Source organism: Ailuropoda melanoleuca, chromosome 10, assembly GCF_002007445.2.
Source record: "Ailuropoda melanoleuca isolate Jingjing chromosome 10, ASM200744v2, whole genome shotgun sequence".
Taxonomy (NCBI): Eukaryota; Metazoa; Chordata; class Mammalia; order Carnivora; family Ursidae; genus Ailuropoda; species Ailuropoda melanoleuca.
Window position 1 is genome coordinate 65565225 of NC_048227.1, and position 22295 is coordinate 65587519.

Genomic DNA, 22295 nt, shown 5'->3' on the forward strand with positions numbered 1-22295 from the left:
GGGTGGGAGGGGTGGGAGGGGTGGGGCCAGTCCCGGCGATCTCACAACCCTAAGATCATGACCTGAGAGGAAACCAAGAGTTGGTCATTTAACTGACTGCGCCTCCCAGGTGCCCCTTAAGGAAAATATCTTTAATATATGTTAAGTCAGTGCGTGTTCTTGAGGTGCAAAGACAGCACCTCAAGAAGAATATAAGTAACTAAGGCCCAACTGGTTACTTTAGTCGTGGGCTTTCTGTGGAAACCGATAATAAAATAACACATTGATAAAAAGATCTATTGACTGATAAGTAGAGATGCACAGTAACTTCCAGGGTCCATTCTGATGACCGACTCTTCCTGTTAAGAATAGGCAAAATATTGAAGATAATTCTCAGATGCTGATTCCAAGCAAGTCTCCTGAAGTATGTCCACTTTCTACTATTCTCTTCTCCCATCACTTTTCTCAAGATTATCCCATTTTTTTTTACCTTATAGATATTATGTGATATTATGACTTCAGATTTGAGACATCTCCAGTGCATGCTAACATGCGGCAGCCTGTGGGGAAACCTGTGGAAATCAGTGACGCTCCAGGGAACGTGGTTCTTTGGGGAGGGTATTGTTGGGTCCCCTTTGTGGAGAGAACTGCTTACATGCAAACATATCATGAAGATATTTGCTGAGTAAATATGCCAGTAGGAGAGAGGGGGATGGGGAGAGCAACAAAGAAAAAAAGAAAAGTGAAGACATGTTCCAATAGTTTATTTCAGTTTCTTTGCTGATCTCCAAGGAATTCCTTACCTGTCAACTTGAAAAACTGGTCTGTAGATCATTTCTCACTCAGGTATTAGGATGCTTAAATAACCCTGGTTTCTAAGTTCATTCCCAGTGGTCCTCTCATGAGCACCAGGGACTAACACTCCTCTTTGCCCCTTGAAGACAGCTGGACCCTGCTTTTCACTTTTTTAGCCAATAGCCAAGTTCCCCAGATAACTTGTCAGTTTCTAGCAAGAGGGGTGGGGCTGAAGCTAAGCACTTTATGCACCTGCTTTCTTGAAGCAGAAACGATGGGACCTCCCAGTGAGAAGCTGATCCCAGTGAGGTGGGGGTTGGCCGAAGCTGAGGGGCCACTTTCTGCCTCATCATGCTGTCACTCAAGGCAGTTGCCATACTCACTAACTTTTCTTGAGATAAACCTTGCCTCTCCTCCTGCCCTCTATAAATGTGGTGTCTATTCTCAGAAAATTGCGCAAAATTATGTTTAGAAATAAGAGTATGCTACAGTAAAAATTTATTGTCCTAAGATTGTGTAAATATTAAATAAGCAAATGTAGTACCATAGTAAGATTAAAAACTTTTGCCGACTTGTGTATAAAAGAATATAAATTTTGACACACATAAATGGAGATACTTGTGAGGATAAAAGCTTACTTGTATTTCGGGTTTTAGGGATCAAAGGGTTAATTTTTGACAGCAGTTATGAATTCCTTTCTATCTTTCATACTGTCCTTATCCTTACTTTTAAAAATATGCCTTGGCAGCCTATCTAAAAATCTAATATCATTTCCTAAAGTATAGAGCATGTCTCAGTTGCATCAATGGTGACATATTCCACTAGAGGTGTCCCGTGGTCAGCATACCTCATTGCAGGGAGATCAGTAATTTGCATGTCACCATGATACAGCCTTGAGCTAAACCACAAAGATGTGTGCTGTCACCAGGCTGTAAGGATAAAGGCTAGAGAGCAGAGGGTTAGAGTAGGACACCCCCGTTACCATCACCACCCTAGATACTCTTGGGATAAGAATAGCTCCAGTGGTCAATCTCTCAACATGTATGATGGATTATTCCAACTACTTTGCTTGTGTTAATTTGTTTAGTCCTCATAACAGCCCTATTAGAAATGTACTGTTATTATCATCTCTGTTTCCCAGATGAGGAATTTAAAACACACAAATGTTACGTGGCTTGCCTGACATCATAGAGCTAGTAAATGGCAGATCAAAGCTGTATTCAAATCCAGGTAGTCCATGGGCAAACCTCTAAGCCAGTTTCTCATTCACTTGGACTACACAACCAGCAACAGGTAGCCCTATTTCTAGCTTATAAAGAGATTTGAATTTGAATATTATTAGTTTGTTAAAATACTATTTAGTTCTAATCCATTGCAAATTTTAGAATATGTTTACAACTTTTTAGCTATGCTCTCCAAATGTCTGTGGTAACATGGAAACAGAGACTCTTCATAATAGACACTCACCATTCAAATCTTTTTTGGGTAAATTTTCAAGTCATTTGATATTCCTAATTTCAGGTAATATTTAGTAAGATCTTACTGTGAGCCAGGCACTGCTCTGGGTGCATCATATCTTATTTAATCGGTTAATATACTATTCCTACCCTACTTAAGGAGAGAAAGCTTAGGGTCGGAGACCGAGCATTCTGTGCAGTAGTGGAGGGGAACTGGGCACTCGACTTTAGCCGACTCCAGACCCCACACTGGAAGCTGCTGTACCACACTGCCCAAGCACCCACTTACTACAGCTGTGAAGAGGTGATATGTTTTCCCATTTTATGTTTATTTCTGCATTCAAAGGTCATTTGCTTATTAGGTAGACAAACACAACGTTGCTTTGGCCCACAGCTCCCTGCACAGTCACCTTTTTCATTGTTCATTTGGCGCTATATTGTAATTGTCTATTTGCTTGCCTTTCTCCCTTCACAAGGCAGTAAAGTCCTGGAAATAAGAACTGTGCCTTTGGGTTTGATTCCTCGACACTGAGCACAATGCCTGGTACATCACAGGAACTTAAAAAATGCATGCTGAGTAAATGAATGAACAAATGAATGCATAGACAAATGAAGGCAGGGCTGAAAGACTCTTTGGTTAAGTGTTTTCTTCCTTGAAATAGGTTGATACCCTCATAATGATGTATAAAACTCACTGCCAGTGCATCCTGGACAATGCAATTAATGGAAACTTCGAAGAGGTAAGGGTGACCCAGAACGCTTTGCTGATCATATCATGTGTACTTTCTCATCCTGTTCTTTAGAAGTTCACGTTAAGGAAGAATCTTAACATATATACTTTTTGCTTTATAACTAGATTCAGCATTTCTTATTACACTTTTGGCAAGGAATGCCGGATCATCTTCTTCCCCTGCTTGAAAACCCCGTTATCATTGACATATTCTGTGTTTGTGACTCAATTCTTTATAAGGTGAGCTCTTTGGGGTGTCTTAAACGTTAACCATGTATTGTTTCAATGAGCTTTCTGTCTACATCTTTCCATTATATTTTCAATAAATTTGTTATTTCTGGCTGGAGATACAATGTTATTTTTTTCTGATGAGAAAGCAATATTTAATAGGTGTGTATTTTAATATACATTTACATGAAAACAAAATTTTTGTTTACAGTTAAGAATGATTCTAAATGTCCCATACTCGCTAATAATACATGAAAATTTAGTTAATTTTTATTAACTGTTTAAGGTGTTTTCAGAGTGAGTAACATAATGATGTTTTCACTATCGGTGTTCTGGGGGGAAAGCAGAATGAAACACTCTTATGAGATTAACAAATTAAAAATACTGGAAATCTCTAGCTTTAATGTATTAATGTTGATTTCTGTTCTCAAACCAAATAAGAGTCCACAAGTGTCTACAGAAGGATCATGAAGACATCATGAACAAGGATGAGCTGGTTGGCATTCTAGCCAAACATTTATCTGGGAAGAGGGAGACACTAATTCCCTGGCAGTCTGTTCCCTAGTTAGAGCAACAGTGAGGTCCAAGCTGAGGGAGAAAACTGCATTGCAATCTGGGTAAAGCTATTTGGACTGCCATTCAGTACCTCCAAGAAATATCCTTAAAGCATAGTCTTTATTTTTTTCTTTACAAATGGTCTGGGTTTTTTTTTTTTTTTTAGTCCAACAGAAGTCCTGAGTTTAAGTACCTTTAAATGAACTAAGTTTTCCTCCTCAAAGGGGACCCAGGGAGGAACAGTAGAATGAGTTTCTGCAAGATCTTCATTCCATCTCTAAAGAGTGGTCATCTTTTAGTCTATAAAACAGCACATGATTACCAAGGTCAATTCATTGGTAACTAACATACTGGGCATATACATTACTGTCTCATACACATGGAATACATGTGGTAAGATACACAGGCCTTTGTGTATACCCGCATTTTGAAATATTTTCTCCTCTAGACCTCTTGGTCCTCTTTGTCAGGCTGGACCACTCAGTTTATCAGCCAGCCCCGTGGATCTGCGTTGCTCATATCTTATTTGGTCCCCACTTCCTTTATGTAGTGTAGTTTTTCCTGTGCTGGGATCAGTCAGTACTATCTAATTTCTTCTCCCTCCTAGTTCTCATTTGGGTCCTACCCATCTCATCCATGTTTCAGGCTCAGTATAGCCCTTTCTTTCAGGATTCTCTCTATTCTGATAATGAACTCTCTGGACCCAGTATATTAGTGTTATTTGCTTAACCTAGTATTGGAATGTTCCTAGATCCCACTCCCGCCTTTCATACATACACACACACACCTCACACATACATTCATTTTAAAGATAAAAATATAACTTCCAGAAATGAATTAACACATTATTCTCTATAAAGCTAGGAATAAAAAGTAATTGACAAATATGTGTCTTTTTACAAAAATACTAAGTAAGGGTTTCTGTTAACTCTCTTTTGCTGTGATTAAGGTTCTTACGGATGTACTCATTCCTGCAACAATGCAAGAAATGCCTGAAAGGTAGGTTCAATCAATATAATGTGATGATTTCTTAGTGTAGGGTTTAATCTTATCCATTATATTAAAGGAAAACATTAAATAGAAACTCATTTGTTTATCCAGATTATTTGCCTGCTCCCGTCCCTTTGTAATAGCTAGAAGATGTGCCTCAATCCTTATATTCAAACCTCAATGGAGAAAATTGTTGGAACCATCCTGAAATCCTTTTAATATGAGATGCCCAGGTGAAAAATAATGATTTAGGTGTCATTGACCTTGAAATACTGAGAAAGTTCTTCAATGAAAGCTGGCTAAAGGAATATAAATGGGGATAATTGATGGAAAATAACCACAGCGATAAAAATTAAAGAAGAACTATTTTATCTTTATTATTAACTTTGGTCTTAATTGCAAAAGCAGAAGGCAGCGTAACGGAATTACCACCTTCTTTTAAAGAAGGAATAAGATCTCAAATAGACTGTATTCCCTGTCTCGGTCTAAGGAATTTTGTGCCTTTTGATCCCTTTCACCCATTTTGCCCCCACCCCTGGTGACCCCCATCCGCTCTGGCAACTGAAGACAGATGGTAACTAGACTACTGTGGTGATCAGTTCACAATGTACACAAATGTCAAATCTCTATGTTTAACACATGAAACTAATGTTGTCAGTTATACTTCAATAAAAAAAATCTCAAAATGAAACGATACCTGAAGATTTTTCATAAAATCTTTCTGATGTGTGAATAATAAAATAATAAAAACTGGAAAATAAAAAGCCAGATTTTTCTTTGTAAACAAAGTTAATGAAAAAGTGAAATTTATTTTAGTATTTTGGGGCACAAATACCTGTTAGATAACATAGTTGAGGCTCAATAAATGCATGATGATCGATAAAACAAATTTTTTTTAAAGATTTTTATTTATTTATTTGACAGAGATAGAGACAGCCAGCGAGAGAGGGAACACAAGCAGGAAGAGTGGGAGCGGAAGAAGCAGGCTCATAGCGGAGGAGCCTGATGTGGGGCTCGATCCCATAACGCCGGGATCACGCCCTGAGCCGAAGGCAGACGCTTAACCGCTGTGCCACCCAGCGCCCCGATAAAACAAATTTTTTAATTTACTTTTCCCTCTAGATTGTTTTATTTATTTATATAATAGTTAGTACTGTCCTAATCAATAGTTTCTTTTAATTATCAATATGTAATCTTTAAACATCTAATCTGAGCTCTGAATTAAGTCCTCTTAACATCTCTGTGTCACAGGGGATGCTTGGGTGGCTCAGTTGGCTCAGTGTCTTCCTTGGGGTGAGGTCATGATCTCAGGGTCCTGGATCGAGCCCCATGGTGGGCTTCCCATCCTGCTCAGTGGGGAATCCGCCTCTCTCTCCGTCCTGCTCCTGCTCTCTCTCTCTATCAAACAAATAAATAAAATCTTTAAAAAACCCTAAATACTTCTGTGTCACAGCAGAATGGCTGCACTTACTTAATGGCAGACATCCAGCCATGTAACTGATGTAATAATAGCTGGCCTTTATTAAACACAGCATGGGCTTTGAGACTCCATAAATTACTTCACTTAATTCCTACAACCAGCCTGAAAGTGACTTTTTATGTATTTATCTCTTGAGAATGCAACTGGTTCTTTGTAGAAAATTAAAAACATGCATAAATGCATTTTAAAAAACCCTATTAATCTCTCCACATTCCTAATGTGTTAGGTTAGTATTTCATAGACTTTTTTTTTTAAGATTTTATTTATTTATGTGACAGAGAGATAGCCAGCAAGAGAGGGAACACAGCAGGGGAGTGGGAGAGGAAGAAGCAGGCTCCCAGCGGAGGAGCCTGATGTGGGGCTTGATCCCAGAACGCCGGGATCACGCCCTGAGCCGAAGGCAGATGCTTAACGACTGCACTACCCAGGTGCCCCTATAGACTTTTTTCTAAGAATATCTGTAAATATACACATTAAAAAAGCAAACCCCGGAACCATAATATACACACTAGCGCGGTATACTGTGAAAATCTTTCATATCAACAAATACAGATCAACATTATCTTTTAAATGTTTGCATTGATTTCCAGCACCTGAAAAATACTATACTTTATTTAACCAATTCCTTATCATTGGACAATCGGATTTTTTAAAAACACAACCTGTCAGATTATCCCCCAGTAGCTATTATGACCCCACATTCACAATCAAGGAACATGGAAGCAGAAGGAATTAATTTATTTGCCCAGAGTCAGTTAATTAGTAAGAAGCAGAGCCAGGATTGTAATTGAGGGCTATTGAACTCCACTTCTGTTCTTTTTCCTGTATTATGTTACTGCTCACCAGCGTGGGCGCCATCCCAAATGTAAATTTAGATCTATTTTGTTGAGATATAGTGTGTAGATTGTTGACTGATTTTTAAATTTTTGTGTTTATACATAAATGTTTGTGTATATGCACAACCAACATTTGCAATTTTCTAAATAGGGTTCTATAGTACATTTTTGATAAAGTTATATTTGGACTATAAGAATAGGTTACTCCAAATAATAGTAAATACCTGAAATGACACTATGAACCCTCTGTGATGTCTCTCAAGAAGCCAAGATATGCGAAATCAAGTGCATACGTACGTTTCCCCAGAAATATTTTATAGAAAATGAACCATGAGCTAATGTTAATAATAAGGTATTATTTATTGATTACCCTCTGCATACCAGGTTTGACAGAGAAATTTCCATGAATTATGTAGTCCTCATCATAATCCTGTGACATAGATACTAATCTTATTCCTTTTCAGTAGATGAAGCCAGACCTTGAGGAGATTATTTTGACCAAGGAGATAAATGGCAGATCTAGGCTGAATCTATCTGACTTCAAAGTCATGTTCTTGGAATCATAGAATAACAGTATACCTCCATTAAATTACATTTATGTAATGCATTTTGAACAATTTAACATTTAATACATAGGGTTTTTTTTTTTGTATGTGTGTGTAGCTTATTAGCAGATATAAGGAATTTTGCTAAAAATTGGGAACAGTGGGTTGTTTCATCCTTGGAAAACTTGCCAGAAGCTTTAACCGATAAGAAGATACCCATTGTGCGAAGATTTGTATCTTCCCTGAAACGACAAACATCTTTCTTACACCTTGCTCAGGTACGTTGGTCTTTGAGTCACCAAATAAAAAATGAATTATCTGGTAGCAGAGTAAGAAATTTTCAGAGACTGGAAACCAAGTAGGCAAAAATTAAATGCAATATGAGACCCCAGAGTGAATGCTAGAACGAAAAAGGACATTAGTGGAAAAATTGATGGAAATTTGAATTACTACCAGTGTTATAGCAATGTTAATTTCCTGATTTTGGCAATAAAGAATGGCTAGGTAAGATGATAATATTAGGAAAAGCCGAATAGGGAGTATATGGAAATATTCTGCACTCTCTTCGCAGCTTTTTTGTAAATTTTGTATTATTTCAGAATAAAAAGTTAAAAAACCACAAAACTTCTGAATGCAATGTAAAATGCAAAACTGTTATTTGCTACATGAATCCAGCTAATAAAAATTAAGGTTGTGGGGACTGCGCCCAGGTGATATTTGATGTTGTGAAATCTACAAATAACACAGGTTAAACTACCTACTAATTTGGCTCTCTTAAATAGGGAGAAAAAAACCTAATTCTTAAATGACTGTTTGTATGTTGTTAAAATATATTTCCCCTCCTCCCAAATGATTGTTTGCTTTCTGAAAGTTTCTAGTCCCCTAAATTTTAAAAGACTTGGTTGAGATAGTTCCAGATAAGAAATGTAACATTGTGAAATCCTTATTGTCTGACCATGGATAAAAAATTCATTTTCTAATTTCAAAAATAGTTTTCAAAGCTTTAACAGAGATGACAGGAGTATCAGCTATTGCTTTTAGTTTTAAAATAAGAAAATATTTGTGATGCTCTTCCCTCAAGGAACTATTTCTCTAGTAGCCAAAACTTTCCTTTAGATAGACCGTCAATAATATGGTGTAGTGTCTTTTTACTTTCTTCATGCAGATTGCCAGACCAGCTCTCTTTGACCAGCACGTTGTGAATTCTATGGTATCTGATATTGAAAAGGTTGACTTGAATAGTATTGGATCACAGGCCCTTCTTACCATTTCTGGAAGCACAGATACCGAATCTGATATCTACACTGAACGTAAGTCCTCTCTCTGTTTAGAGCTGGGTCTCCCAACCTTGGTACCGTTGCCATTTTGGGCTGGATAACTCTTTGAGGGGTAGGGGTGGGAGTCCCCTTGGACCACAAAATATCTGTTTGAGAAACCTTAGTTTATAGAAACTTTTTAAATTAAAATCATCCTCTACTTAAAAACAATTATAGCTACAGATTGTGGAAAGTCTGGAAAATATAGAAAATATTAAGAGGAAAAAAAAGCCATTCATAATCTCATTGCCTAGAAATAACCTGGAAATAATGGAAATGTTTTTGAGTGTTGTGAATTTTCTTCCAGTTTTTTTGTTTTAATTTTTTTTAAGATTTTATTTATTTGTCAGAGAGAGAGCAAGTGAGCACACGCAGGGAGAACGGGAGACAGAGGAAGAAGCAGGCTCCCCACTGAGCAGGGAGCCTGATGCGTGACTCAATCCCAGGATCCTGAGATCATGACCTGAACCGAAGGCAGTCGCTTAACCGACTGAACCACCCAGGCACCCCAGTTTACTTCCAGTTTTATATTACATGGATACACATTTTCCCGTGTTTTACACTCTTAGCCTCATATGGTATATGATATATATCAAAGTGATATCTCAACACAATACTGTTTTTCAAAGCATTAATTCCCTGCCCAGGTTCGGACAATCTGACAGAACTTACCAAGGCAATATGCATGACTAGACAACCAGGCTCTGTTTTCAGGGGATAGCAATCCACTCTTCCCCCACCCTCTCTCTCTGAAAAGACAAGTGTAGCCTCCGATAGGCTGTTGCACAAATGATGGGCTGTTCTCTGGGGTGGTCCAACACCAGCCTTGTTTTCTGTTTGTTTCCTAGCAAAAATTTTTGGGACTTTTGGACTCAGTAAGCTTCAAACTCTTTAATAAATGATAGCCCTAAATGGCCCCTTTAACTTTTATAAGATTAAAGATTATTCATGTAAGTGGCTCAATTTCGCAGTGCAGAATTTAATTTTTGCTAAAGGATAGGTCAGAAAGCAGGAAATCAACGAGTTTAGCTTAGTTCATTCATCCATTTTCAATGAATCTGTTGCAATTAATGAAAGCTTTGAATTCAGAATGAATAATCAACTACAAATGACAACTTACTCTTCCCCAGTATATACATACTTATATAATACATAAGCTTATATTTCAATATGTACCAAGATACATACAATTATTATTAAAATTTTGAAGAGTAAAAAGCTAAGGATTTTTTTTTTGTTACTTATTCTCAGGAGATGAAATAATTCCTTTAACATATTTAATTGTTAATTATCTTTCCCTTTTATGCTATAAAATTCTTAATGATTTCTAGTTTTAGGTTTTCTCTTGGGTTCAAAATTGAGTTATACTGTATTTTTTTTAAAATATGGTAGATGACTCTATCACAGTGTTCCAGGAACTGAAAGATCTTCTTAAGAAGAATGCCACTGTGGAGGCTTTTATTGAATGGTTGGATACCGTGGTGGAGCAGAGAGTTATTAAGGTATTTTTCAATGACAGATTCACAAAATTGAACTTTTATTAATAGTAAATGCTAACCTGGCTGTAATTTCTTGAATGGTGGGGGAGGGGTGATTGTGTGTAAAAATGCTTTGAAAAGCTTTTGAAGACCTGCCAATAAGGTGGCCCAAATATCAAAATTAGGAATAGGTCAGATTCGAGAGTGTTGGGCATAGATTCAGTTCTATTTATCATTTCTTGAGAAAGGACTACAAGACACTGTGCCTTCCCTGTCAGTCCATAATGTTACAGAGGAGTAACATCAATAGTGTGAAAGAAAAAAAAAACTGGAAAAATTTGGCCCTTTTCTAAAAAGTAAATTTTCATAAATGCTGACAAAAAATGTGGTTTTAAGTATTTCCATTTTTTAATTCTGGGAGCGCAGTATTTTCTGTTTTCTGTTTTCAACTCTTTCTGTTACCGTGCAAGTCATCCATCATGAAACAAGGCAATAAGAGCAAATAGATCCATCACTAGTTGGTGTTAGCCATTCCATATCAAGGAAACCAGTTGTAGCGTAGGGACTTTTTTTTTCCTCCTGGAAGGAAAACAGATTATCATTCAGGACCAGAGAAGTCAGAGTTAATCATTCACAGAAATATATAACCCTTCTTTGACACTTCACCTTCTGTTCTTTTTAAAGTTCTGTCAAAGAAAAATGAGATAAAATATTTTGTGAATTATTTTATTTTGTTGTCCAATTCTGTTAGGTAACAAAGCCATACGGAATAAAGATCTATTAAACCTTAAAAATGACAACAAAGACAGATGAACATTAAAATCCCTGGACAGATCATTATATCCGATAAAATAAATTGCATGTCATGCCATCTGTCCATTTGTCAGACAGCTTATCAACTTCTTGATTTTATGTAGGATGCATCGAGTAAGGAGATGACAGATTTTATAGTTTCCTTTTGTTCCTTTACTTGTAGACCAGCAAACAAAATGGAAGATCATTAAAGAAGAGGGCTCAAGACTTTCTGCTTAAGTGGAGCTTTTTCGGTGCCCGAGTAATGCATAACCTCACCTTGAACAACGCATCCAGTTTTGGTATCTCATGTGCTTTATAAAGCTCTTCCTCCCTGAAGACACCATTCACTCTCCAGTCACAGTTCCTGTCAGTTTCTAAACATGGGGCGCTGTCACTTCTCAAATCTGACTATCAAGTCAGTAGAGAATGGTAGTTATGAGCCTGGCTTTTGGGGTCAGACCACATGCACTTAAATCCTAACGCTGCTTCTCTCAGGCTTGGTTTTAACCCAAGCCTCTCTGCTTACTGTAAAGGGGATGAATGTTTATATAGCAGCACAATCAGCAAGAGCCAAACCATAGAAAGAGCCCAAATGTCTACCTACTGATGCATGGATAGAGAAGCTGTGGTGTATATACAATGGAATATTATTCAGTCAAAAAGAGAATGAAATTTTGCCATCTGCAACGACGTGGATGGAGCTAGAGTGTATGATGCTAAGCGAAATGTCAGTCAGAGAAATGACTCCAGTATGATTTCACTCCTTTGTGAAATTTAAGAACCAAGAAAGGTGAACATAGGGGAAGGAAGGAAAAAAGAGAGACAGGGGAAGCAAACCATAAGAGACTCTTAAATATAGAGTATTCTTCACTATACAGCAACTGAGGGTTGCTGGCGGCGGGGGAGGGGGGTGCTGAATGGGGGATGGGCGTTAAGGAGGGCACTAGTTGTGTTCAGCACTGGGTGTTATATGTAACTGATGAATCACTAAATTCTACTCTGGAACCAATATTACACTATATGTTAACTAACTAGAATTTAAATAAAAACTTGAAGCACTAAAAAAAAAAAGAGGATGAATATTCCTGTTACTGGGCTGTGTAGGCACTTTAGGGAGATGATATTTACGAAAGCACTAGTACCTGGTGAACACTAATGAATGGCAGCTATTATCGTTACATTCCATCAGTACTTGGATAATTTTTTTTCTGTTAAACAAACAAGTAAACAATAATTAGTACGTTACTATCCAAAGGCACTACTCATTGCAGTATGGCAAATTTTTGCATCTTTTCCAGGAACCACATAGCTGCACTCCAAGAATCAAAGAGCAGCTGAGAAGACATACTCTCATATGTTTCTGAAACATCTTTCCTGATCGATTTGACTTGTGAAACAAATTGAGTCAAGTTAGCGCTTTCAAAAATTGAATACCTTCGTCTTCCTAAAATTTCCGGGATTCTCAGTTTTGCAGCCATAATGTGAACTTGTGAACAGTACTTCTGCATTTAGTAGTTGCTTTTCGAGAAATCTTCACATTATAAATAGGTTATAGTTAACTAGGTTGTTTTTATTTAGTTCTCAGCGATATTAGATAAAATCAGTGAACTTGCATTGAAGGATCGAACAAAATGTCTTGAACCTATCATTTGAAATCTCTTGCTTATATGTAAGGTTTCTTAAAATATACAACATTGAAGCCTGACTTTATGCGAAAACCAGACTTTTGTTGGGAAGTCTGTGGTATAGTTCAAAAAAGTTTAAGGTTTTCCAGGACAACTTCCAAATGAAAATGACTCTTGAGCTTTTGTCCAAACCAAAGAGAACTTTGTTTCAGGCTAGAAAGACATCTTACTTGATACTTTTCTCAGACCATGGTGGCTATTGTCTAATTATTTAGTACAAAGTAAACAGAAATAGAGCAGAGTGGAGCTCATTCTCCCCAGGTTAAAGCTTATCACACTCCAGTGTGTGCCCTCTTAAAGCATAAAGCATGTCTCACTTTCATCCGTATTTTCCTTTGATGTAATTAGTGGCCAAAGAGCTGGCAGGACAGTACACACAGTAAGCTGGGCAGGCGGTACACAGAAAGATTAGAGACTCAAGTTAAGCATGTTGGTCTTAGCAGGTCATTTAAAGTCCAACAAGTATTTGTTGATTTCAGTTGCTCCTTGTAAAGTGTTGTGAGATGGTCACAAAGATAACTCGACTTCTCTCTCTCTCTGCTTCTCCTTCTCTCCCTCCTTTCATCTGACATTGCCCTCTCCCCGTTCCCATCCACAAACAAGGTTCTTTCCATTTGATCCGAATGCTTCTTGATGAATACATTCTCCTCGCCATGGAGACCCAGTTCAATAATGACAAAGAGCAGGAGTTACAGAATTTATTGGACAAGTATATGAAGAATTCAGGTAATTTAAAATGTATATCTTGTTTGCATATTTCTTTCTTTAAACCTAAATTCAAGAGTTTATAAGTACATGTCGAGTGGGTCTGTAACAGCCTCTGATGTTTTTTCCATGCATGTCATAACTAACACAAGGTATTAGCACTGTTGGAGCACTATTTTTCTTTCCACAATTTACACATAGTGTAGTCAAGGGACTTTACTGGAAGCTCTGAAAGATATAAAATTGATATTCTTGTGAGAATTTAAATGAAGGAGGAGAGCTGATTGTAATAAAAAAATAACCATAATTCAAGACAACACCTGTGGAACACCACCTTATACATGGTGTAGAAATAAGTTCTTTTTTTTTTTAAAGATATTTACTTATTTATTTATTTATTTATTTAGTTGTAAGATTGAGAGAGAGAGAGAGAGAGCAAGCACAAGCAGGGGAAGCGGCAGGCAGAGCAGGAGAGGGAGAAGCAGGCTCCCCGCTGAGCAAGGAACCTGATGCGGGACTTGATCCCAGGACCCTGGGATCATGACCTAGGCCGAAGGCAGATGCTTAACTCACTGAGCCTCCCAGACATCCCAGAAATAAGTTCTATAGGAATTTGGAGAAGGAAGAGAACATGTCTATTTGGGATGTGATGACTTGCATTTTGAAGACTGTCCACTCCAGAGTGGATTCCTTGGTGCCCCCTCAGAACACACCTCACACTCACAAATGTACAGGTAACAATGACCACAAAACCCCAGCACCACTGCCACGACCGAAGATCTGCCAGCCTTGTTTCCCATGGATGAGATTTCTCTGGAGTTTCCAGGTTTACGACACAACCCTAAAACATTTTCAGTTTCCTTTTCTTGGGCTTATTTATTGGGAATATAGAAATGATGTTAGCCTTCCCAGTAAAAAAAGAAAAATCTTTCCAGATGCAAGTAAAGCTGCCTTCACTGCCTCTCCAAGTTCCTGCTTCCTGGCCAACCGTAATAAAGGGAGCACTGCTTCCAGCGACACTGTGAAGAATGAAAGCCATGTGGAAACAGCCTATCTTCCTCTGTCATCCAGTCATCCTGGAGGCTTCCCCTCTGCTCTGCACCCGTTCCCTGCTGGGAATACAGACACCATGCCGCTCACAGGTATGCGGTGAAACACTCAGGCCTTACTCCATCTCTCAGGAGCCTATTCCTTTGTTTCCTTCAAACCTGGTAACATCCAGCCATTCCAAGGATAAGAAAGGCTTGTCTCAATGAACTTTTATTAAACCTTTATATTTTTGTGATTTTCAACATTTGTCATTCACACTTTTATCCATACCATTATTAACATCCGTACCACTCTGGCATGCTCTCTTAGTTATATTGGTAATGCAAGTAGTTATTTTCATTTAGTGGAAGAAGAAATTAGATTTGGTATATATAAAATGTTGAAGATGCTTTGAGAGTCAAAATATGGGCTTCTTATTTATTTTTGGCTTTTGAGGAGCCTTTATTTCTCCTCCATTAAAAAGTAGATTTGGTCATTTTAAGCTAACCATTACAATAATCTCCTCTTTGGTCTAGAGACTCATTTGTGTCAATCTGAATGGTTTAGTGGCTTGAACTCATTACTAGATAATATTTTGAGTCTGCTGCTTGTCTTCTGTCTTTCCTGAAATTCATAGATAAACTTCATTGGACACACAGAATTTTAAACCTGGAAGGGACTTTTAGTTCAGGGGCCCAATTCCACCCATGGAAAATCAGACACCCAGGGAGTTGATGGCATTCATAACTCATTGTTCATCAGTGGTGTTTGCATGATGTTTTGAATCAGCTGCTTTGAAGCCGTGACATATATTGCCTTTTCCTTTTACCCTAAAACTCAAAGCATTTAGCATTCAGCTTGGTTTTTAATTATGGGGAAATGTGAAGAGTGGATCCCTTGACCCCCCCAAGCTTGAGCTCTGTCTTTATACCCATGGAAGCATGAAGCCATCCCAGACTATTTTCCACAGTTACGAGCACCAGAAGTCTTCACTGTTGTGAAATATACATGTATCGCAATGGTGTTATGTATGCATGTATGTATGTATGTATTTATTTATTTATTGTGATGGTATCTTTTAAACCCAGGGTTTTAGTGTTCCCAAGTTCTGTTATTTTCAGAGAGTGGGAAGGAACCAAATCAGAAAAAAAGTATATTAACACATCTTTTAAATAATTTTTAAAGATGTGTGCCCATTTATTTTAACATGCCGCTGGTGAATGCTCTGTGAATCTTTTTCCAGGTCAAATGGAGCTTTCCCAGAGTACTGGTCATCTGATGACACCACCCATTTCTCCAGCCATGGCAAGCCGAGGAAGTGTCATTAACCAGGGGCCAATGGCGGGGAGACCTCCAAGCGTGGGCCCTGTCCTGTCAGCCCCCTCACACTGCTCAACATTCCCAGAGTCCATTTATCCTACCCATCCTCAAACCAACCAAGACTTTTATGGGACCAACTCTAACTATCAGACTGTGTTTAGGGCACAGCCTCACCCCCCATCGGGACTCTATCCTCATCGCCCTGAGCATGGTCGATGCATGGCCTGGAGTGAACAGCAGCTCTCTAGAGACTTCTTCAGTGGCAGCTGTGCTGGGTCTCCATATAATTCTCGACCACCTTCCAGCTACGGACCATCCTCACACAGCCAGGATTCACACAGTATGCAGTTTTTAAATACAGGAAGCTTCAATTTCCTGAGCAGCACAGGGGCTGCCAGCTGTCAAGGAGCAACATTGCCTCCTAGTTCACCTAATGGTATTGAAAATTTTAAAGAATTTTTCCTGGTTTTTGAGATGGCAATAAGGCAGTGTCAGACATTGAGCTCCACCTCTGCTGAGCGGCATGTCATCCCACGTAAAGTTTCTAAAGCTCATGGAATCTTAGACACTTGGAGCTCATTTCTTCCATATACAAACATGTCCCTAATACTCGTGGTTCTTTAAAGTTGCCCTTCTAAATTCCACAAATGATGAAAAAATATTATGTCGAACTGTGTTTGAGACCTCCCTTAGTAAGCCCCAAAGAAGAATGTTTCGTCCTTTGAAAATATTTCTAGTGAATAATGTTTCTTCTGGAGAACTAGCAGATCTTACAGGTTAGGACCCAAACAGTACCCCTATTAGTCTGATAAAGCACTTAAAGTTTAGGGAGTTGGAAAGATCTGTGGACTTCTTCAGCCACCAAAACAGGCTCTGTGTTCTCTGTCCTAAGTGTAGGTCAGTCCTTCTTCCAGAAACATAAATCTATAGATAAAATTGGTATTTGAGTAGTGTAGTCTTTGTGAGAGGTTAGCAGTACTTTTTTTCTTTATAGGAAGATCTTGTTAATTTAGATGAGGAAAATATGAGAGAGTTGTAGTCTTATATCTGAAACTTAACAGTAGGATAACTCCTTTATAGTTTTAAAAACAAAAAACCAGCATAGTGAACCATATCCATATACAAGCACAAATCCAGCTCTCTAGTAAACGGAGATGTGAATGTCATACTTATAACATGGTATCTTTAGGACTCTACCCTACTACCTTGTCCTTTTATTCCTTCCTGGAATATTCTTTGTAGTAAGTGAATGGTACATTCTTGACATTTTCTGTTATAGGATACTATGGAAGCAGTATAAACTACCCAGAGTCTCATAGACTTGGATCGATGGTGAATCAACATGTTTCCGTCATCAGCAGTGTTCGCTCACTGCCTCCCTACAGTGATATCCACGATCCTCTTAACATTTTAGATGACAGTAGTAGAAAGCAGACCAGCTCGTTTTACGCAGACACATCACCTTCAGTTGCGTGTCGAACTCCGGTAGTAGGTAAATTATTTTAGTAGTTCTTTTTTTTTTTAAAGATTTTATTTATTTATTTGACTGAGATAGAGACAGCCAGCGAGAGAGGGAACACAAGCAGGGGGAGTGGGAGAGGAAGAAGCAGGCTCATAGCAGAGGAGCCTGATGTGGGGCTCGATCCCATAATGCCGGGATCACGCCCTGAGCCGAAGGCAGATGCCCAACCGCTGTGCCACCCAGGCGCCCCTATTTTAGTAGTTCTTGAAAACATTTTACAAAGCTGCTGACCTCAGGTATGTAGTTTTACTTTGGAGGGTGACTGTTGAGGTGAACGGGGCACTCGTGTTCCCAGGGTGATTCATCACTTTGGATCTGAAGTCTTATTTTTGTGTTAGTAACGGTCTCCCTTGTTCCCAGGATATTTGTCACTGTGCAACCTAATGCTAAATCTGTTATTCTTTCAAAAAGAATAGCCGGCACCTTTTATGTTTGCAAAAAATAAATAGAACCCGTCGGATGCAGTCTAAAAGACTATAAGTTTTACGAGGGCAGGAATGGTGTCTTTTTCTCTCTCTCTCTTGTTCACTGTTGGCCGCAGGGGCAGAGCCAAGAGCTGTCTTTCACCCCATTGTCTCCAGCAATACCCTAAAACCACTCCAGGTTTAAAACAGTGATGATTTGTGATAGAGGTTACTAGCATTTTCTCAATTATACGTAAAATGTGATTAGACAGCTCTGTAGAAAATGTTGCTGTTTTTATTGTCCTGCTACGTACAGTTTGAGTACAAATGAGCAAAACTGTGTGTTTGCCGTGAAGTCCCCTAACATCTTCTTGCAACCAGGTTGCTCTCCCTGGGAAAATTGGGCGACGTACTGGATGCATCAGCAGCACCCAGCCAAGAGTCTGCCACGTAGTAGGAACTCCATACATCAGGGAGTTGAGAAAAAGGGGCAACAATGTATGGATAGATTTAGTTTCCCATATTACTAACAAGGGATCACAGGGCAAGTACAGATGCATGTGAGTATCAAGGCAGAGTGTTAATGCTTATATGCGATGGTTGAAATCGTCAAATGGACTAGATTTCAAGCTAGCCTAAGTAAAGAGCATTGACACCCAACTGGAGCATAAGGGAAAATGAGATAAATTCCATCTCTCCCCTCTCAGTGTGCTTTTCCAATAACTCAATAGGAAGCACTTCTTCCCTTCCCGTGACCATCACAGATGCTCCCTGAGCAGAGCCTAGCAGCTCATCTCATGCTATCTGCAGATGGTCATTGCTTCTAGGTTACTCTAATGAAGCAGAAAATTCCACTTCAGGAAGTTTCCTCACCGTGAGACTAAAATGTACCGTGTTGCTATTGTTACTATTAGTTCTGTTTACTCGTAGAGATAGTGGAAGCTTTGCTGGAACATAGCTTGGGTGTAGGATGGATTTTAAGCTTTCGTTGTCAGAGCTGACTTACCAGTAAAGAGCAAAGAGGGCTTCTGAGTGAAGAGAGGGACTAGAGTAGGTGGGTAAGTAGTGCAAGGGAAGGTAGGACCCACTGTCTCTTTCCTCAGGTATATAGCCTGGTTTTCAGGGACATAGCAGGTAGTTAGAAAAATGAGAAAAACAGCAATGAGGAGTCACCAACCATACATGCAGGAAATGTAGTGTCAGAGAGCCAGTTGGTCAAATTCTTGGGAACCTACGACTATATGCCAAACTTCATTCTAGGTGTGAAGTTATAGTGGTGATTGGAATGGAGTTCTTACCTATAAGAAGTTTACATTCTAGAAAGGAGAGAGAAGGCAATGGGTTCATGGACAAATGCAGTAAAAAGATAATGTTGGGTACTCTAAAGTCAGTTAAATAGGGTAAAATGACAAATAGTTATGGAGAAACTGCTTCTGGTAAGATAATTGGGAAAGGAATCCTGAGGCAAAGATATTGGAGTTGAGAGCTGAGTGATGAGGAGGCAATGACATGAAGATCTGATGGTGGAGTTCTAGGCAAAAGAAAAGACAAGTGCATATCTCTGAAATGGGAACAAGGAAAATTCAGTGGGCAGAAAGAAAGCCAGTGTGTTTTGAGCATAGTGAATGAAGACAGTAGACTAAAGAAAATCAGCGGGCAGAGACCAGTTCACAGAAGTTGTTGTGAACCAGGGCAAGGAGCTTAGATTCTAAGAGTAATGGGGAGTCATTGTAGCATTTGAGGAGAGTGACAATCTACTGTCAACAACATCATCCTGGCTGCTCCCTGCAGAATGAAAGGGTGCAGCAAAGGCGAGGGTCATGAGACCAGTGAGGAGACTGCTGTGTTGGTCCAGGTAGAAGAAGTTGGTGGTTTTTTGTTTTTGTTTTTAAAAATTTTCAATTTAAAATAAACTAATTAACATATAGTGTATTGTTTAGTTTCAGAGGTAGATTTTAGTGATTCATCAGTTGCATATAACACCCAGTGTTCATTACATCACGTGCCCTCCTTAATTCCCATCACCCAATTACCCAATCTCCCTACCCACCTCCCCTCCAGCAAACCTCGGTTTGTTTCCTATAGTTAATATATATAGTGATTTGAAGGGGCACCTCCACCCCAATGTTTATAGCAGCAATACCCACAATAGCCAAATATATATACACATACATACATATATGTGTGTGTGTGTGTGTGTGTGTGTGTGTGTGTGTGTATACATATATAATTTTACATCTTCTTTATCCATTCACCTGTCAATGGACATCTGGGCTCTTTCCATATTTTGGCTATTGTGAACATTGTTGCTATAAACATTGGGGTGCAGGTGCCCCTTCAAATCACTATGTATACTTTTGATAAATATCTAGTAGTGCAATTGCTGTATCATTGGGTAGCACTATTTTTAACTTTTTGAAGAACCTCCAAACTGTTTTCTAGAGTGGTTGTACCAGTTTGCATTCCCACCAACAGTGTAAGAGGGATCCCCCTTCTCCACATCCTTGCCAACATCTGTTGTTTCTTGAGTTGTTCATTTTAGCCATTCTGACTGGTGTGAGGTGGTATCTCATTGTGGTTTTGATTTGTACTTCCTTGATGCCGAGTGATGTTGAGCACTTTTTCATGTGTCTGTTGGCCATTTGTATGTCTTCTTTGGAGAAGTGTCTGTTCATGTCTTCTGCCCATTTCTTGATTAGATTATTTATTCTTTGGGTGTTGAGTTTGATAAGTTCTTTATAGATTTTGGATACTAGCCCTTTATGTGAGAAGACATTTACAAATATCATCTCCTATTCTGTAGGCTGTCTTTTAGTTTTGTGGACTGTTTCCTTTGCTGTGCCAAAGTTTTTTTTATCTTGATGAAGTCCCAATAGTTCATTTTTGCTTTTGTTTCCCTTGCCTTTGGAGATGTGTCTAGCAAAAAGTTTCTGTGGCTGAGGTCACAGAGATTGCTGTCTGTGTTCTCCTCTGGCATTTTGATGGATTCCTGTCTCACATTCATTTTGAGTTTATTTTTGTGTATGGTGTAAGAAAGTGGAGAAGATGGTGGTTTGAATAATGGATTAAGTGTGGATGGGAAGAGGAGGTAGATTTGGGATATATTTGGGTGATAAGGTTGTCTGAATTTGAGTTTGAAATTGAGTTTCCTTTGTGAAATGTGTAAAAGAAACAACAATTTCTAGGAAAATAGCATAGATATGTGTGATAAATGCAAAAATAAATACAGAGTCTTAACGTGAGAGACACTTGCGAAGAAAAAAATGTTGGTCAATATTCAATTGCTGTTTATATTTTCCCTTACAGCATCCAGCTTGCAAACGTCAATTCCTTCCTCCTCATCTCAGTGTATGTATGGAACTTCCAATCAGTATCCAGCTCAAGAGACCCTGGATTCCCATGGAGCAAATAGTAGAGAAATGGTGTCCTCTTTACCACCCATCAATACTGTGTTCATGGGAACAGCAGCCGGAGGCACTTAAACTAACAATATTGGGCAGGGATTGAAACCCAAGCTCTCTACTGCTCAAATATTATTCACTCAGATTGCCATCAGGGCAAAGAAAATGGAATATACAGTGACAGGACATTGTTTTTCAAGTCACTGGTACAGAACTATGGACAATACCATAATGAGTGGAGACACATGCAGACTTTGTCTTACACCCAAATTCTTTAAAATGTGATCTCATTATTAATTATAGTTTCAAGCATTATCAGATGGAACCAGTGGAGCTGTAAAGATGCAAACATTTCAACTATGAAGATTTAATATTTTGCTTCCTAATTTATTGAAAATCTGTGTGCTGTTTCTTCTTTGGTCTATAAAAGGAAAAATATATTTAATGCCTTTAAAATAACTTTAATTTATTAGGGTCTCAGAATCATTGTTTACTGCCCCTTATTTGACCAAAAGTCAAATGTGTATGTTCTACCTCCTATGGAAATGTTTACAGGGTCAAGACTTAATTCAATTCAGCCTAGACCAGAGTTGCTTGACTTTCAATCCTGTGCATTATTGTGATGACTACTGTTACATAGCAGTATTCCAATTCTATGTAACTGAATGGAGATTATAAATGCTTTCCCTCTTTATTTAAGAAAGATAAGAAGAAATGAAAGAAATAAAGTATGAAAATATTTTTAAAGGCTTGATTGCTCTCCGAGCTGTTACTGTTTGTGAAGAATGCTTGGTTTTTGCAGTGAAAGCTCCTTTGGATATTGAATGAAAGACTAAAGCTGGTTGGCCAAAACATCATAATTCAAGAATATTTGCATACCGTATCCATGCATATAAATATAAGGGAATCATGGCTGATAGGCTGTGTAAGCTTCTATAGATTTGGAAGCAGTCTTTAATCAAGTACTTGGCTTAGAAACTGAGAGTGAATGAGTGTTCAGGGATCACCTGAATGCAAAGAGAAATTCAGAAGTGAGGAATTCGTT

General features: G+C 38.5%; 1 protein-coding gene across 1 annotated transcript in view; it reads left to right on the plus strand.

Moving 5' to 3' along the window:
• RFX6 (regulatory factor X6) overlaps positions 1-21331 on the plus strand; it is a 56595-nt gene extending 35264 nt beyond the window's left edge. Inside the window, exons 8-19 of the mRNA XM_002924099.1 lie at positions 2894-2971; positions 3088-3201; positions 4694-4743; positions 7714-7873; positions 8761-8905; positions 10304-10413; positions 11366-11483; positions 13473-13595; positions 14510-14716; positions 15847-16359; positions 17203-17415; positions 21156-21331. Coding sequence (XP_002924145.1) covers positions 2894-2971; positions 3088-3201; positions 4694-4743; positions 7714-7873; positions 8761-8905; positions 10304-10413; positions 11366-11483; positions 13473-13595; positions 14510-14716; positions 15847-16359; positions 17203-17415; positions 21156-21331 — 2007 coding nt within the window. The remainder of the gene's footprint in view (positions 1-2893; positions 2972-3087; positions 3202-4693; positions 4744-7713; positions 7874-8760; positions 8906-10303; positions 10414-11365; positions 11484-13472; positions 13596-14509; positions 14717-15846; positions 16360-17202; positions 17416-21155) is intronic.
• Positions 21332-22295: the final 964 nt, after the last annotated feature.